Below are 15,744 nucleotides of genomic sequence, written 5' to 3' on the forward strand. Positions count from 1 at the left end.
AGTAATTTCTGCACCCACCGTGGGGCCCCAACCCATGACCCTGAGATCAAGAGCCACTCACTCCATTGACTAGCTAGGTGCCCCTGTCCCCTTCTATTTTACATGAAAGGTAGAATTGTAGGTTGAAGAGTGTCCTCCTAGAACCTCTGTTGAAGTCCTAACCCCTATGACTTTGAAATGTGACCTTATTTAGAAATAGTGTCATAGTAGAGGTAATTGATTCAGATGAGGTCAGGCTGGAATAGGGTAGGCTTATGTTCCAGTATGACTGGTGTTCTTATAAGAAGAGAGACATTTGGCAACAGAGGAAGGATGTTGTGAGAAAAGACAGTCATGTGATGACAGAGGCAGAGATCAGAGTAAGCCAAGGAATGTCAGGGATTTCTAGCAGATACTAGAAGCTAGAAGCTTCTTCTAGAAGCTAGAAGAGGCAAGGAAGGATTCTCCCCTCCAGGTTTCAAAGGGAGCATGGTCCTGACAACACCTTGATGTACTCCCAGTCTCTAGAAATGCGTGACAATAAATTTCTGACATTTTAGGATACCTGATTTGCGGTGCTTTGTCATAGAAGCCCTAGGATATGGGCAGCATACCAAAACTGCTCTTTGCCCCATGTGCCAGTGTTTCTACAGGCTAGATACCTACAAGTAGAGCTGCTGGATGGAAACAAACATCTCTCGTCTTCACAGCTACTCCAAATTGCCCTCCTGAGTGGCGGTATCGGTTTATGCTCCCACCAGCAGAGCACGAGAGCTTGTTTCCTTATGCCCTGGCCAACACTTGACATTAACAGACACATAAACACTTTTTCCAATGGATGGGTAAAAAAGAAGCACTTAAAAAAATTGTATTCTCTGATTAGTAGAGGGGTTGAGTGTTTTTTTTTGTATGTTAATATTCCATTTGAATTTTTCTTCTGTAAATTTTCTTAAAAAAATCTTTTTTAACGTTTATTCATTTTTGAGAGACAGAGACAGCATGAACGGGGGAGGGGCAGAGAGAGAGGGAGACATAGAATCTGAAGCAGTCTCCAGGCTCTGAGCTGTCAGCCCAGAGCCCAACGCAGGGCTTGAACTCGTGAATGGCGAGATCATGACCTGAGCCTAAGTCAGACGCTTAACCGACTGAGCCACCCAGGTGCCCCTATAAATTTTCTTTTTAAGACCTTTGATCATTTTTCTGTTGTGTCATTTAAAACAGTTTTTTTTTAATGTTTATTCATTTTCAAGAGGCAGAGACAGAGCATGAGTGGGGAAGGGGCAGGGAGAGAGGGGGAGACACAGAATCCGAAGCAGGCTCCAGGCTCTGAGCTGTTAGCACAGAGCCTGAGGTGGGGGCTGAACCTACCACCTGTGAGATCATGACCTGAGCTGAAACCAAGAGTCAGTCACTTAACTGACTAAGCCACCGAGGCGCCCCTAGGAAGAGGTTTTAAATATCCAGAATGTTTGTTGGCTTTACCTGGTTGTCTTTTTAGCTTCTAGTGAGAGGATCAAATGACATTTATTTGACCTATTGATATGAGGCACCTGTAATTGTATGGACTTTCAAAAGCAGAGCAGTTAAGTATTTTATGGACAAGAGGAAGAATGCCAATGGGGAGAGGGGCTTTTTAAAACAAGTTTAGAGGGCTGCTTGGTTAGAACAGAGGGCCTAAGGGAGTGTAATGGCCAGTTTTAGAAAATAGGCTGAAGGGCACCTGGGTGGCTCAGTCTGTTGAGGATCTGACTCACTTTTGGCTCAGGTTATGATCCCAGGGTTGTGGGATTGAGACCCACAATGGGCTCTGCACTGAGTGTGGAGCCTCCTTAAGACTTTCTCTCTCTCTCTCTCTCTCTCTCTCCCTCTCTCCCTGCCCTTAACTCCCCACCCTGAACTCCCTCCCCTCTCTCAGTGTGCACATACTCTCTCTCTTAAAAAAAAAAGGTGTGCCTGGGTGACAGTCAGTTGTGTCTGACTTTGGCTCAGGTCATGATCTCATGGCTTGTGGGTTTGAGCCCCATGTCGGGCTCTGTGCTGACAGCTCAGAGCCTGGAACCTGCTTCAGATTCTGTGTCTCCCTCTCTCTCTGCCCCTTCCCTGCTTGCACTCTGTCTCTCTGTTTCTCTCTCAAAAATAAACATTAAAAAAATAAATAAAATAAAAAATGAAAAAAAAAATAGGTTGAAGCCTTTGTGACACCTTGTATGGGGGTGTAACTCTTTACACCTCGTAAAGAGTTTGAGCTTCACTGTACAGGCAAGATGAAATTCCTGCAGGGGCACCTGGGTGGCTCAGTTGGTTAAGTGTCTGACTTCAGCTCAGGTCATGATCTCATGGTTCATGGGTTCAAGCCCTGAGTCGGGCTCTATGATGACAGCTCAGAGCCTGCAGCCTGTTTCAGATTCTGTCTCCGGCTCTCTGCCCCTCCCCCGCTTGTACTCTGTCTCTCTGTCTCTAAAATAAATAAACATTAAACAAAAATAAAGAAACATGAAATTCATGCAGAATTTTGGGTAAAGGATAACTGTGGAATATAAGAAGATCAACATGGTGGTGTGGTGGAGGAAGAAGACTATAAAGTCAGGAGAGGACTTAGATGGCTAGGGGTGAGACGAAAATGGCCTTTTGCTATAATGACTCTACTAAGGAAGAAAAGAAGGAAAGTTGCTAAACACACAAATGTGGCTCTGTGATGAGTGGAGATATAGGGAGAAGAGCAGCTATTCAAGCATAAATACTAGCATGTCACACACTGGAGGAATTGTGTCAGGGGCGAAAGTGGAAGATAACTCGTGGGTTTCAAGTAATGTCCAAGTTGTGCAAAGTTAATTAGGAAAACAGGAGTAAGTGTATACAGCAAATGATGGCATATTGATAGATGGCATGAGAAAGCACACCTCATCAACTTTTATTTTGCTTCCAATAGACAAGGTCAAGGAGAGTGATTTTTAGACTGAAGGTAGGGTGTAGGGTAGATCAAATATGATAACTAAAGATAGCTCCCAATGGGTGAAGAAATTATAGGAAAGCATCTATCTGCTTTGGGTGAACTGTAACCCAGGAAAGAGAACTTTAAAAAAAAAATTTTTTTTAACGTTTATTTTTTAATTTTTGAGACAGAGAGAGACAGAGCATGAACGGGGGAGGGGCAGAGAGAGAGGGAGACACAGAATCGGAAGCAGGCTCCAGGCTCTGAGCCATCAGCCCAGAGCCCGACGCGGGGCTCGAACTCACGGACCGCGAGATCGTGACCTGAGCTGAAGTTGGATGCTTAACCGACTGAGCCACCCAGGCGCCCCAAGAGAACTTTTAGTGATATCTCTGTATCTCTGTTGTTGACCTTAGAGAAAGCTTGGAGAATGTGAACGCTGGTTAGCGAAAGGGGGGAGGTTGTGTGTGAGCAAATGAAATTCCAAATTTCAACAATGTGGATTTCACAAACTGCAAACCAATGATTTTAATGTTATTTTGGGGCAAGATCCTAGAAGAGCATTCAGAAAGGATGAGTTGTAGAAGAGATCCTGGAAGAGAAAGTGAGGATTATTAGAACTTTATATGGGTCATGTGGAAACATGACTGACCGTGTTTTTTCTTTATCGGTTGACTTAATGGTTAGATCAAGGAGCCTGTTGGATACAAGAAGCACTAATAATCAGGAAGCATCAGAAAGCCTGGAGCAGCGAGCTCAAGGAGAAAAAAAAAAACTCAAGGGGGTATTTAGTCTGGAGGGAAGAAGGCTTAGGGAGAACATGATGGCCGAGGTCAAGTATGAGAAGGACCATTAAATGGGAGAGGAATCAGGTATCCGTGGGCTTCTCAAAGGCCAATGGGTAGGATTACAGGGATCTAGGATGAGACTCAGTATAAGGAAGGACTGTCTAACCATTTATACCATCTGAGAGTGGAACAGGGTACTTGCCAAGAGAGTGATTTCCCTATCACTGCAAGTATGCAAGCAGAAGCTGGCCAATTACTTTTTTGGGAAATGTTCTAGGAGAGATTCATGCATTTTTGTGTGGTAAACTCTAAAGTCCCTTCCAATTTTGGGATTCTCTGATCCTAGGACAGTGTAGGTTCAAATCGGAAGGACTAGGTTGGAAACAGTGATGCCACAGCTAACGGGGTGGAAGGAACTGGAAGAAGGCAGAGGGAAGAAACATAGATCACTCAATTAAGAAAAGAAGGTCAAGTGGTTATATAGTCTGGAGGAGGAATCCTCCCTCCTTTTAGCACCAAAGACCAGGCTCTTCCCCAAATGGAGTAGTGCTGTCCAGGAAAACCGCATTTCAAAGGAGGCCTGAAAACAACATCTTTAAAAGGCTGTGGGGATGTCACCAAGGCCAAAGTTTTCAAGATAGAATTTTAATGATGTTGGGAAAAGAGGAGGACAATGTTCCATTTAGGGCCCTTCCCACAGCAGGGCCCTAATCACAGGACGGCCCAGGAGGGCCATGGGAGAAGGGACAAGGCACATCAATGGAAGCAGGCCTAAGGCACAGGCCTGGAGAAAAGTTGCAAAAGGAAGAACAAGAAAGGGACGGAATAATGGAAGAAGGAGGACAGATACAGATAAAAGGAACAGGTACCTTCATTGCCAGATGGGTAACCTCCTGGGTTTCCAGGGGGCTCCAGGGCACCTCTTGGAAGTGGTTCTCGGGGGAGGGGAGAGCTGGTAATCAGGAGAGTGAGGCTCTAATGTGGATGTGCCCCTACTTGCTGAGTGACCTTGTAGGTATCATTTCACCTTTCTGCCTCTTCCCTGTGGTCAGACACAGACATCCTGTTAGGCTGGAAGTGCTCTGGGCTTTCCAGAATAAAGTAGCTCCGGGAATTTCAGACTGCAAGTCTGCAAGTGTGCGAAGTGTTTGCGCTTGTTTCCAGATTTTCATGGCTGGGGGAGAGGGAACGGGTGAGGGTAGACAGGAAAGGAGAGACCACATTGTGGCCAAGTCGCTGGGCTCCGCCTCACCGTCCTAGGGAACCCAGGGGACCGGGAGGCGGCCAACGGCATGTGCCTGATAGCCCCTCGGCCAGCCGGGCCCCCTAGAACGCGGCGGACATCCTCAGGCTCTGCTGTCCCTTTCAGCAAAACCCATTGCCGCATCCAGGGACCGAAGGCGAGGCACGCCCCTCCCCCACTAGATGGCACTGAAACGCCTCGTTCCCGATTTTCAAACTGCAGGGAGGATGAAAAAAGACAAAAAGAATATGGTGGAGGTGCGCTCTTTCTGGCTCACAGGCCGCGTTGTGCAAAGCAGGGTGCCGGACACTTTTCCCCCCCGCAGGGCAGCTCTTCACCCCACGGTGCGGGCCCCCAGCTTTGGAGTAAGGGTGAAAATGAGGGGCGAGCATTGCAAAGAAAAAACCAGGCTTTCAACCTGGGAGGGAGGCTCCCAGCCTTTGCGGCGCGGTCTCACGTGAGCCGGGCGGTGGGGGTGGCGGGCGTTTCTGGGATGAACTGGGGCTCCCTTGGGGCCCACCCGCCCACGGTCTGGGGTCCCGCACTGCTTCCCAGCGCCCCCGCTAAGCCTAAATCCAGCAGCCACCCAGATGAGGACAGACCCGCACCGAGGTTTCATTTAACCCCACCTCCCCTCCTCAAAGCGCGAGCCCCCCCGGCGTTTTCAAAATATCTATTAAGCACCCCCCCCCCCCCCACTACACACCCATTAAAATTCTCTTCCTCTGGCCTTGAAAGGATCAGTCAGTTTCCTTTTTTTCTTTCCTGCTGGGGAGGGAGGTGGTGGCAGGTGGAGGTGGGTGTGTGTCGGGGGGTCTGGCGCAGGCGTGGGGCTAGACTCGGGTTGGCCGTGGCAACCCCAGCGACGCGCCCGGCCCCGGGGGGGAAACGGCTGGAGCTAGCAAGGTAGCGCCTGTGGCTTTCTGGGGGAAAACAAAGATCTAACGTGATCCTAGATTCCAGCGACAAAACTGGGGACGCAGGAACTTCCTCAGCCCCTCTGAACGCCGACTCCGCAATAAGCAGTCTTTAAAGAACTGGGGTCGATGTGAGGGAATTTTCCACCACCAAAAAGAGATAAACAGGAGAAGGGGGCAACATCCCTAAATTTATAATAATGCACGGAAACATGCTACATGCCACATGTATGTATATGTGCATAAATATGGATATGGTTGGGCACATACCTATCCAGACACCATTGACTTGCCTGGTCAGAGACTCAGGCTTAGACATCTCGTGCCTGGGAAATGGTGCAGTTTATCTTTAAGGATGCTAGAAAAATAAGAGATGAGGCTCACGTTGCACGGATGACATCACTAGCTTTTGGCTGCGCGCTCAGTGTTCTCGCCTGTGGGTTTTAGCCAAAGCTGCAGCGCCCGGCGCCCGAGCGAGCGAGCGCGGCAGCGGCTTCCTCCGGAGCCCGCACCCGGGCGATGCGATTTCCCGAGCACCGCGGGCGCAGCCTGGGCTCTGGCTCCCCACCACCCGCCGAGCCCGCGAGGCCCCGGAGCCGCCGCGGCTAGAGGAGGAGGCAGGGAGGGGAAGCCCAGCGCCCCAGCCTCCCTCCCCCACCCTCGCCCCATTCACCTCGGCGGCCGCCGCGCGCTGGGAGCCTGATCGCGGGACGCCGAGGCCCGGACGCGATTCTCCGCTCGCCGCCAAGTGAGCCGGCGCCTCGGCTCCTGGGTGGGCTGCGAAGAAAATGGTGCAGTCTGAGAGCGGCTGACCCCAGTTGGGCAGAGCAGACATCTCCAGTGCCGGGCTGTGGCAGGAGAAGGGGGCGGATTGTTTTGAAGGGCCGGGACCGCTGTTTTCCTCGGTGCCTGCAGCATTTTCTTTGCACCTGAGCAGCAGGTTCCTGGGGCTACTTGGGAGCCAGATGAAGTGAGGCAGAGGCATCGCGGGAGAGGCGGGTCTGGAACCTCTCGGGTGGATACTCAGGAAGGAGACTGTGCTGGGGAGACCGGCATGACGCCCCCGGGGCTGGCTGCAGGGCTGGTGGTGAGCCCAGATCGCGCGACCTGTCCATGGTGTTGAAGGCACCGCGAGCCGAGCTCCGCGCGCGCCGCGCCGTGCGCCCTGCCGGGTGCATCCTCCTCGGCGCATCCTGTCTTTCGAGCCCGCCGGCTGCCGCCCATTCACCTCTAACCGCGGGCCGAGGCTCGTCCAGTTACGCCGTCCGGGTGACCGCGCCGTCGGCCCGAGGGGCCTCCTGAATGGCGAGGCCAGAAGCAGAACACCCGGGAGCTCGCGCGGGAAGGTTGGCCGCGACCGTGCGCCCACGGGAAGCCCGCCTCTGAGCACAGCGCGCTGGCCAGACAGCAAAGGACCTACTGGTGACCAGAGGACGGAGCTTTTCCAAAGAGCCGACCCAGAGAGGAAGAACATTTCTTGGTTTGCAGATCGGAAGGGGGGCAGTCGCTGAGTGGGAGACCCAGGCGGGACTCAGGGCAGCCGGCCCTGGCATCTGGAGGTTTTCCTTCGTTGGCCGGTCTCGTCGCGGGTGCTGGAGTTCATTCTGTCGTCGCGCAGCAACTCGTGATAGCCCCCAGCCCCTCACCCCAAGAAAAGGCCAGGCGAGTGGGTCCCGTCGCCACCCTGCACAAAGAAAGCCCAACAGTCTCACTGCAGCCGAGAGCACTGGGTGTTTAGTTTCTGGCCCGAGGGCAGCGGCGCCTGAAGTCCGGCTGTGTGCCGACGCGGCCGGTTCGGGGCAGTAGCTTCCTGCTGGGCAGGGAGGGGGCGGGAGGCGGTCTTGTCCGCTCGCCGCCGCCGGAGGCTGCACCTGCCCCCCCGGAGGATGCCCAGAAGCCAGCCGGAGCCTCCCCGGATCAGAACTTTTTAGGCTGTCCGCCCCCATCCCCGCAGTCCCTGGGCCGCGCACCGGCAGGCGGGGGCGAGGGGGCGCCGCCGCGCGAGTCCCCCTCCGGTCCCCCCTCCCCCTTGGCTCGGCCGCCCGCCCGCCGCTTTGTTCCGGGCGCGCGGAGGGAAGGCGAGGCTGCGGCGGATCATGCCCATGGTGTAGCCGCCAAGCGGAGGCATGGCTGCCGGAAGGTTACTGCTCTATACGGGCCTCTCGCTAGCGCTCTGCGCCCTCGGCATGCTGGCCGTGGCCATCTGCTCGGACCACTGGTACGAGACGGACGCCAGGAAGCACAGGGACAGGTGCAAGGCCTTCAACACCCGCCGGGTCGACCCCGGCTTCATTTACAACAACAACAACAACTTGCCGCTCCGGGCGAGCCGCTCCCGCCTGGACCGCTGGGAGGGCAAACTCCTCCGGGCCCGGAATCGCCGGCAGCTCTTCGCCATGAGCCCGGTTGACGAGTGCAGCCGGCAGTACAACTCCACCAACATGGGCCTCTGGAGGAAATGCCACCGGCAGGGCTTCGACCCCGAGATCGCAGCCCTCATTCGGAAAGGTAAGCGCGAGGCGCGAGGCGTGGCGCTGCGGAGAGCCCGGCGCCTCTAGGCCCGGCAGCCCTCTCCTCCCTTCGCCCGGCAGCCCTCTGCCCCCTTCGCCTGGCCACGGTCTCTCCGGCCTCCTGCGAACGGGAGGTCAGGTTGTCCAGGCCCTGCTGAGCCTTGGAGCGGCCAGAACGTGCCTCCCGATAGCCGGTAATGGAGGCTTACCTCTCTCTGCCCGGCCTCTTGTCTTGCGTTTGTGTGATGGGATTCCCGTGGAATATCGTGGTCCAGGGTTTTTATCCAGGATAATGCTTCATCAGTCCCTGAAAAGGGAGGGAATCCGTCGCGTTGTGTTCTTTGCAGAGGAAGCCCCTTTGAGAATGATGTGTCCGGCAGACAGCCTCCTAGTTTTAATCTTTGTTTTAGATGTTGAACCGATTCAGGAGAGACATCTCACTGAGAAGGCCATATTCACGCCACAAACGTTTGCTAAGTGCTAGTCTATACCCGGCGTGGTGCAGGCATTGGTCATATAAACATGGATAAATCACAGCCCCTGCCCCATTGTAGCTCCAGGCCTGTTGACCAGATTGTTGGTTTCTCCTTTTGGGGAAATGGTTGACAAAAGTGACTTGTGTGCTTTGAATTTTAACAGGGCCTAATAAACACATAAAAAGTAGTTCCTCACTTTAGAGAAAAAAAATTACCATTTTCAGAAGATTTATATCAAAAATACCTAAAGTACTCCAAAACATAAAACAGACCATATTTACTAATGATAAAAATTTCTTTCATACTTTCTTTCGTATGATCACATACATTTTTAAAAGTCTGTTCATCTCATGCCATTTGTAAATCTTGTGTGATTTATACTTTGGGGACCACCCTGTTCTATTAGTCCACTGAACTGTTGTTTGGATGTATTATTAATATTGCTCTGAAGAAGAGAATACGTTCTCTCCTATGGTAGTTGCCTTCTGGAAGATGTGGTGTGATTTTATGAGTGTTGTTCTTTTTTTTCCCCCTTGCTGTGTTTCATTCTCTTCAACTATTAAATGCTGATGCCAAGGTGAAAATGATGTTGTTACCTGCAAAGTCTTTGAGTCAAAGATAGAAAACAGTTCTTTGTGTCTCTTAATATTATAACACAGGTTTGCTTCTGTTTTAAAATATTATTTGTGAGAGCTGATGTTCTTTGATTTATAAAAATATTGAAATTGATCAGAAAAAAGTGGTAATTTGAAAAAAGCCAATTGTTGAAGAATGACAAGCAGTGGGTATGATCTAGGTGGCAAGTCAGATTTAGAAAAGTCCAGAAAGAGAATCCTTCTGAATGTTTATTTTGTAGTTTCTGTAGAATGACTAGGGATTTTAGCCGATCCAGTTATTAGTGTCTTAATATTACAAACATCACAACTGCTTCGTGGTTAGTCTCCTATATGAAGCAGGTGGACCCATTCGGAGCTCTACAACTTTGTAAAGATGTACAGAATATTAGAGAATTCCAGAAGAGAGTAACTTGGCTTGGATTTAAAAGTAGGAAAACAAGAGAAACCAGACTCCTTTTTGACAATGGGTGACTTCGTAACAGTTTGCAGGTTCTCAGATTCGTGAAGTGTTATTTCGTTCGTTGTTTTCCACTTTCATCAAAATTGAGATGGTAGGAAGTTGGCTGAAACGGGAGGGAGAATTCATGTTAATAATAATGCCTGATAAGCAGTGGTAGGGCTTGCTGAAGGACATTCTTGAATTTCCTTTCTTAAATGTCTCTTGCAACAAGATGGGTATCCTTCTGTCTGGTATTGGTTAACCCCACTTAGAAAAAGGGGGATGGAGTCCGTATCTTCTGGTGGTTCTATAGAGGGCTTTGATTCCATGTTGCTTTGCCTGGCAATCCGGCTAGAAAGGTTAACTTGGTCTGTGCACCAGAGAGATTGGTTACCATAGTGACATGTTCTTCCGGTGAAGCTGGAAACACAGTGACAGGGAAAGGGATAGGGGAAGAGTGTACAACATTTTGACTTTGTATCGACTGATTTTTAATTGCAGCAACAGAAAATGGACACGGCACAGCAGGGGGATTGAATACACTGATACCTAGAGTTGGCAGGCATTGTATTTCACTTGGACTAATGGAGATGCTGTTCCCCATCACCCAAAATACAGCAATCACTGTCAGCTGCAAGCACCCGCTTACCATGGCCGTTTCTGTCCATTTGACATTCTTGTTAGGTATTATTGAGATAGATGGCATGCCAGCCTTACAAATCTTGAGAGACTTAAGGTCACTATCTTCATTTTTAACCTCGAAGCATAATATTTGAGAACTAGATCTCCCTTTTCTAAGCAACAATAGACACATTTTGGAAATAAGGGTATCTTATATTAGTAGAATTCACAAGCAACTCCAATAACATAGAACATAATTTCTAGACTTAATCCATGTTCTTTCTACATCAGCAGATTTTAGAAGGAAGTAAAAAAAAAAAAAAGCACCCAGAAATTGATATTCCTCTATTTAAATTTAGGGCAGGCATCTTAGGGAAAGATATTTATCTCACAGTATTCATTAGCAGCCTCAAAAGATACGGTAGGCCTTTGTCTTTTGGGGGAACATCTCAGATTAAAATGCTGGGAGATATGTGTTGGGCAAGGAGGAAGGGACACCAGAGAAAAAGACTGTGTAAAATCTGTCAATATTAGGGGAAAATTAGAGATTTATCTAAATGATCATACAGCTCCACGAACTCAATCGTTTGTTAAATCAATGTTCATTACATTAGAAAGTTGCCGTCTGTGCATTTTAAAACACAACCAAACCACATAATTAATAAGAAAACAAAAGTCAAATCTATATCTGATTCGAAGATAAAGTCCTTTAGATTCATGTTCTTTCTGAAATCCATTTCTTCGATGCCCTGTTGCCATGTGTGTACCAATAACAAATATGCATTTTTGGTCACGGTATATTTATTCGTTTGTCTTATTGAACTGTTAAGTTCCTGAAGGGCAGGAAAGATATAATTTGTAAAATACATTCACCAGATGCTTGGTACTTGGGAAATATCTCATACAAATTAGGTTCACAGAAACGTATCCATCAAGAGCTTATTCTAATTGTAGGAACACTTGTGTGGGAATCCAAATAAAGGATTAGTCAGAAAATTGTGATGAAAAAAAAATGAGCCAGCATGGCTCTCAGGGTAGGTTAATATTGCAACAGATGCTGAATAATTTAACAGGGAAGGTTTTTTTGAGCAAAAAAGTTTTGCTACGGAATAAGGGAAACAGTACTTTTTTGGATAGCCGATGTCACTGAACAGACATTTATCACCCACAATCATTATTTTTCACATTAGATGAGATTTTAATGATTTCCTTCTTGGAGGTGGGATTGGGTAGAGGGTGCAGCAAGGATAGATCACCCTTGAATCCCCATATGACTGTGACCATAATCAAGTCCTCTTGTCTTGCTTTTCAACCGTGTCAACGTCTCCCTAGTAAGTCACTGCAAGCACGGGGGACAGATCAATGACAGGATCAGTTTCTGAAATCCAAGAGACTTCCAGATCCTTAGGAGGAATAGCTACAGGTAGGATTTTGTTCCAGGGAACATTTACATTCTTTGATTTCTACTGGCATGTTACATTGATATGGCTTAAAATAAGTAGACCTTCACCTGAGACTCTGAGAACTTTTTTTATTATTTGAAAATAGGCCTTCTAGTAGAATTTGATCTATATAATCATAGACTGCTTGTCTCTGTATTGAGGCTTATTTGAACAAAACACTGCACATATTCACAAATTAATAATGTGCTCAGCAAATATTTACTGCACATGTATTATGTGATGGACACACGTCCCTGGAATGAAGTGATGGATAATACCTGGGCCTTAAAATTCCCATAGTCTGTTAGAGTCACAGGGGATAAATGACAACGACAGAGCAGCAGCTACAGATGTGGAGAAGCACCGAGCAGGCAGTGACGGATGGTGTTGGCAGCGGGGCAGGGGGATGGGGGTAAGCCGGGAGGGGTGGGGTGGGGAAAGTTGCCTGGAGGACATGAAATCGGAACACAGTTTTCATGAACTTGGAGGTGGATGGTGAGGAAGGGCATGTCAGGCCAGGAGAACCATCTGCATAGCCACGGAGCTGTGAAACAGCAGCTTGGCCTCGTGAGTGGTGATTGCTGGAGTGAGTGAGAGGGGCAGGGAGTGGAGCTGGAGAGCCGGGAAGAGGCAAGTCAAGGAGCTTGTATACTCACGTCCCTGGTAGCTGTAACGCCCAGTAGGGTAGCTGCTAACCACAAGTGGCTCCTTAAATTTAAAATAACCAATATGAAATGAAATTAAAAATTCATTTCCTTAGTCACGTTGGCCACATTCAAGTGCTCAAGAGCCGTGTGTGGCTCGTGGCTGTCATATTGGACAGTGCAGGTTAGAGAACATTCCTGTCATCCCAGAAGGCTCCATTGGACAGAGCTGCATGGAACCCAGAGCCTCAAAAGAGCAAGCACGTACTTGGTTTCAGATGAGGAATTAAATTAATTAAACATGATAACTTGACCTCAAATTTAAGTATGTTATTCTACACTTGAAGAAACTTTGCTACTTGAATGTTTTGGGCAGAAGGTTTGAGTTCATGGTCAATTATACCAAGTCTATATTTTATTAACTTCCCATCTTTAAGATTCCATTAAAATTCCATCAGAATTCTCACATGCTTCTCTAGTCTCTCCTTGGCTTCTCTCCACTCCATTCAGAGAAACTTGCCTTGTTGTCTGGATGGAAAGGGTTAATAATAATAATTGTCAAACATGATGCCAGGTACTCCTCTGAGAGTTTTCCATATATTCGCTAATTTATTCTTCATAATAATGCTCGAGGTGGGCATTATTATTTTTTTCATCCCTGCACCACAGTTGGGGAAACTGAGGCATATAAATGTCCATTAACTTGCCAAGTCTCACGATAAGGAAGCGAAGGTGCCAAGATTCGAATTCTGGCTCCAGGTTTGGTGACTCATGCACTGCCCTCTCTTGTCACCATAGGGTCTGCTGGGTGGGGGGTGTAGAGTGGAGAAGAGGCTGGGGTATTGATTCCTCAAACTGGAAAAGAAATGAGAAGCAATTGTAGAATGTCACCAAGGGGAGACCTGCTTGAGAACTCCCGCTTAGGCCTGCAGGGGAAGGTCATGTTAAAGTAGTTCACACACTTGGCTTTGAAACCCGCTGACAGAAGCCCTTCCACACTTTGGTAGGTGATTTAAAAAAAAAAAATTATGTTTATTTATTTTTGAGAGAGAGACTGCGAGCAGGAGAGGGAGACACATAATCGGAAGGAGGCTCCAGGCTCCGAGATGTCAGCACAGAGACTGAGGTGGGGCTCGAACCCATGAGCTGTGAGTTCATGACCTGAGTGGAAGTCAGACGTTTAACCGACTGAGCCACCCAGGTGCCGGATACATGATTTTCAAGTATTTATTTTGCTCACTGTGGTGGATGCTGAGGTTATGGCCACCCTCATTCATTCCGCAAATATTAACTGAGGGCCTAAGGGCTGGGCATCATGGATCAGCTTACATTCCAGTGGGGAGAGACAGACAATAAATAAATACATGTGGAATAAAAACAAGGGGTGCCTGGCTGTCTCAGCAGAGTGTGCAACTCTTAACCTCAGGGTTGTGAGTTCAAGCCCCATGTTGGGTAGAGAGCTTCCTACCAAAAAAAAAAAAAAAAAAAAGATACTACCTTGAAAACATGCCAATTAGAATAAAAATGATCCCTAATGAACTAATTAGTATATAATATAATGTGAAGTAGTGAAGAGCATGAAGTGTCTCTGCTTTTAGGAAACATAAAGAAGAAGGGGCACCTGGGTGGCTCAGTCGGTTAAGCATCTGACTCTTGGTTTTGGCTCAGGTCATGATATCACCGTTCGTGGGTTCAAGCCTTGCATCAGGCTCTGTGCTCACAGTGAGCCTGCTTGGGATTCTCTCTCTCTCTCTCTCTCTCCCTCTCAAAATAAATAAACTTAAAAAGAAAAGGAAGCAGGGGCGCCTGGGTGGCTCAGTCGGTTAAGCGTCCGACTTCGGCTCAGGTCATGATCTCGCGGTCTGTGGGTTCAAGCCCCGCGTCGGGCTCTGTGCTGACAGCTCAGAGCCTGCAACCTGTTTCAGATTCTGTGTCTCCCTCTTTCTCTGACCCTCCCCTGTTCATGCTCTCTCTCTCTCTCTGTCTCAAAAATATATAAATGTTAAAAAAAAATTTTTTTTAATAAAAAAAAGAAAAGGAAGCATAAAGGGGAAGCTGGGCAAGTAAGTGAAAAATTTGCAGTTCCATTAGTTTTGGTTTTGAGATATAGGGAGGCTTTACCGGCTCACAAGGAAACACATGTAAACACCCACGGCCTTTGTATATAGTGTGTGCCCCATGCACACACATTTTGTGTGTGGCCAAATGCACAAGTGAGTGCGGTCACATCATCCTCCCTCTTCACTCTGAAATACAATGAACCAGTGAGAGGTAACATTTAGGAGCCCTGTGACTCAGTGGGCAGGTGCACAGATGGGAAGAGAGAGAGGGTCGGTGTGATGTGTTTTGCACACCTGCTGTGTACCAAGCGCTCCGCTAGGTGCTGGGGGGCAAAACGAGGAGGCATCACATGGTGCCTGACCTGAGGGAACTTACACTCTAGCTCACGGTTTCCCAAATTCATTGTCATGTGTGGCTGGATCAGGCTCTTCCTCAGAAGACCACATCTGTGTCAACCAGATCAGGAGTCAACTGGTCAGGAGACTCGGGTCGGGGGCGTGAGTTCTTTTTATTGAGTCAACAAAGCCAAGAGCCATGTTTCTTTTCCAGAAGGTCAGCTTATTTCTTCTTGTACTGTAGGGTTGGTAAGGATCAATTACAAGATCGAGTCTGTATATTCCACTTGGGGTTGTCGGTTACAAATATTTTTTCCCTCTCTGCTGTTACTAGGTGGTCCTAGGCCTTCAGGCAGAATTCTGAACACACTGTGGGCTAGTCTGACCCTTCACGTGCAGGCACGTAAACATCTAGGAATGAAGGAGAGTGAAGTCACAAATATGTATTCAGATGCAGATACTTTTACAACTACGTACTCCAAACAATACGCAGAAAGAGGAGGGAGCGGGTGACCTGGGGGATGAGTGGACAGAAAATTGATTTGAACATCTGGATTGGACATCTGCTGTTTCTGAGAAAATGCATACGTTTTTTTTTCCCAAAGGACATTGTTTTGTCAAATGTAAAATAGTGAGTTTGGATTATATAAACTTCAAGACCTTTCACACTCTAACGTTTGATGAGAAAGTTAAATTTAGGTGATAGAGTGTAGATAATAGATAGATGGTTGAGAAAAGGT

General features: G+C 48.1%; 2 protein-coding genes across 4 annotated transcripts in view; one reads left to right on the top strand and one right to left on the bottom strand.

The window, feature by feature from the left end:
- Window positions 1-3,674: 3,674 nt before the first annotated feature.
- LOC125151579 (uncharacterized) lies at window positions 3,675-7,333 on the bottom strand. Of its 2 annotated transcripts, none has more exons than XR_007146872.1 (2): window positions 5,649-7,333; window positions 3,675-5,158 (listed from the first exon to the last, which is right to left on the bottom strand). XR_007146872.1 is itself a non-coding variant. In XM_047832819.1 (2 exons), exons 1-2 carry the CDS (start codon window positions 7,331-7,333, stop codon window positions 4,868-4,870), a joined length of 1,092 nt encoding a protein of 363 aa, XP_047688775.1. In that variant the 3' UTR covers window positions 3,675-4,867. The 2 variants fall into 2 exon arrangements, 1 of the variants encoding a protein (XP_047688775.1); XM_047832819.1 differs by having other exon boundaries at window positions 6,533-7,333.
- A 625-nt stretch (window positions 7,334-7,958) lies between these two features.
- Window positions 7,959-15,744, top strand: part of TMEM178B (transmembrane protein 178B) — a 360,015-nt gene continuing 352,229 nt past the window's right edge. For both annotated transcript variants that reach the window (XR_007146876.1, XM_047832837.1), the window contains exon 1: window positions 7,959-8,367. Coding sequence is in view for 1 of the 2 variants with exons in the window: in XM_047832837.1 (XP_047688793.1) it covers window positions 7,986-8,367 (382 nt within the window). In the remaining variant the exon portion in view is untranslated. The remainder of the gene's footprint in view (window positions 8,368-15,744) is intronic.

Source organism: Prionailurus viverrinus, chromosome A2, assembly GCF_022837055.1.
Source record: "Prionailurus viverrinus isolate Anna chromosome A2, UM_Priviv_1.0, whole genome shotgun sequence".
Taxonomy (NCBI): Eukaryota; Metazoa; Chordata; class Mammalia; order Carnivora; family Felidae; genus Prionailurus; species Prionailurus viverrinus.

Bases quoted from the DNA above. Each gene is read 5' to 3' on its own strand.
- LOC125151579 (XM_047832819.1), bottom strand. From the start codon at position 7,333: ATGTTCTTCCTCTCTGGGTCGGCTCTTTGGAAAAGCTCCGTCCTCTGG. The intron at 5,159-6,532 runs GTGAATGGGGCG...TCCTCCCTGCAG, and splicing joins AGCGCGCGGCGGCCGCCGAG to TTTGAAAATCGGGAACGAGG.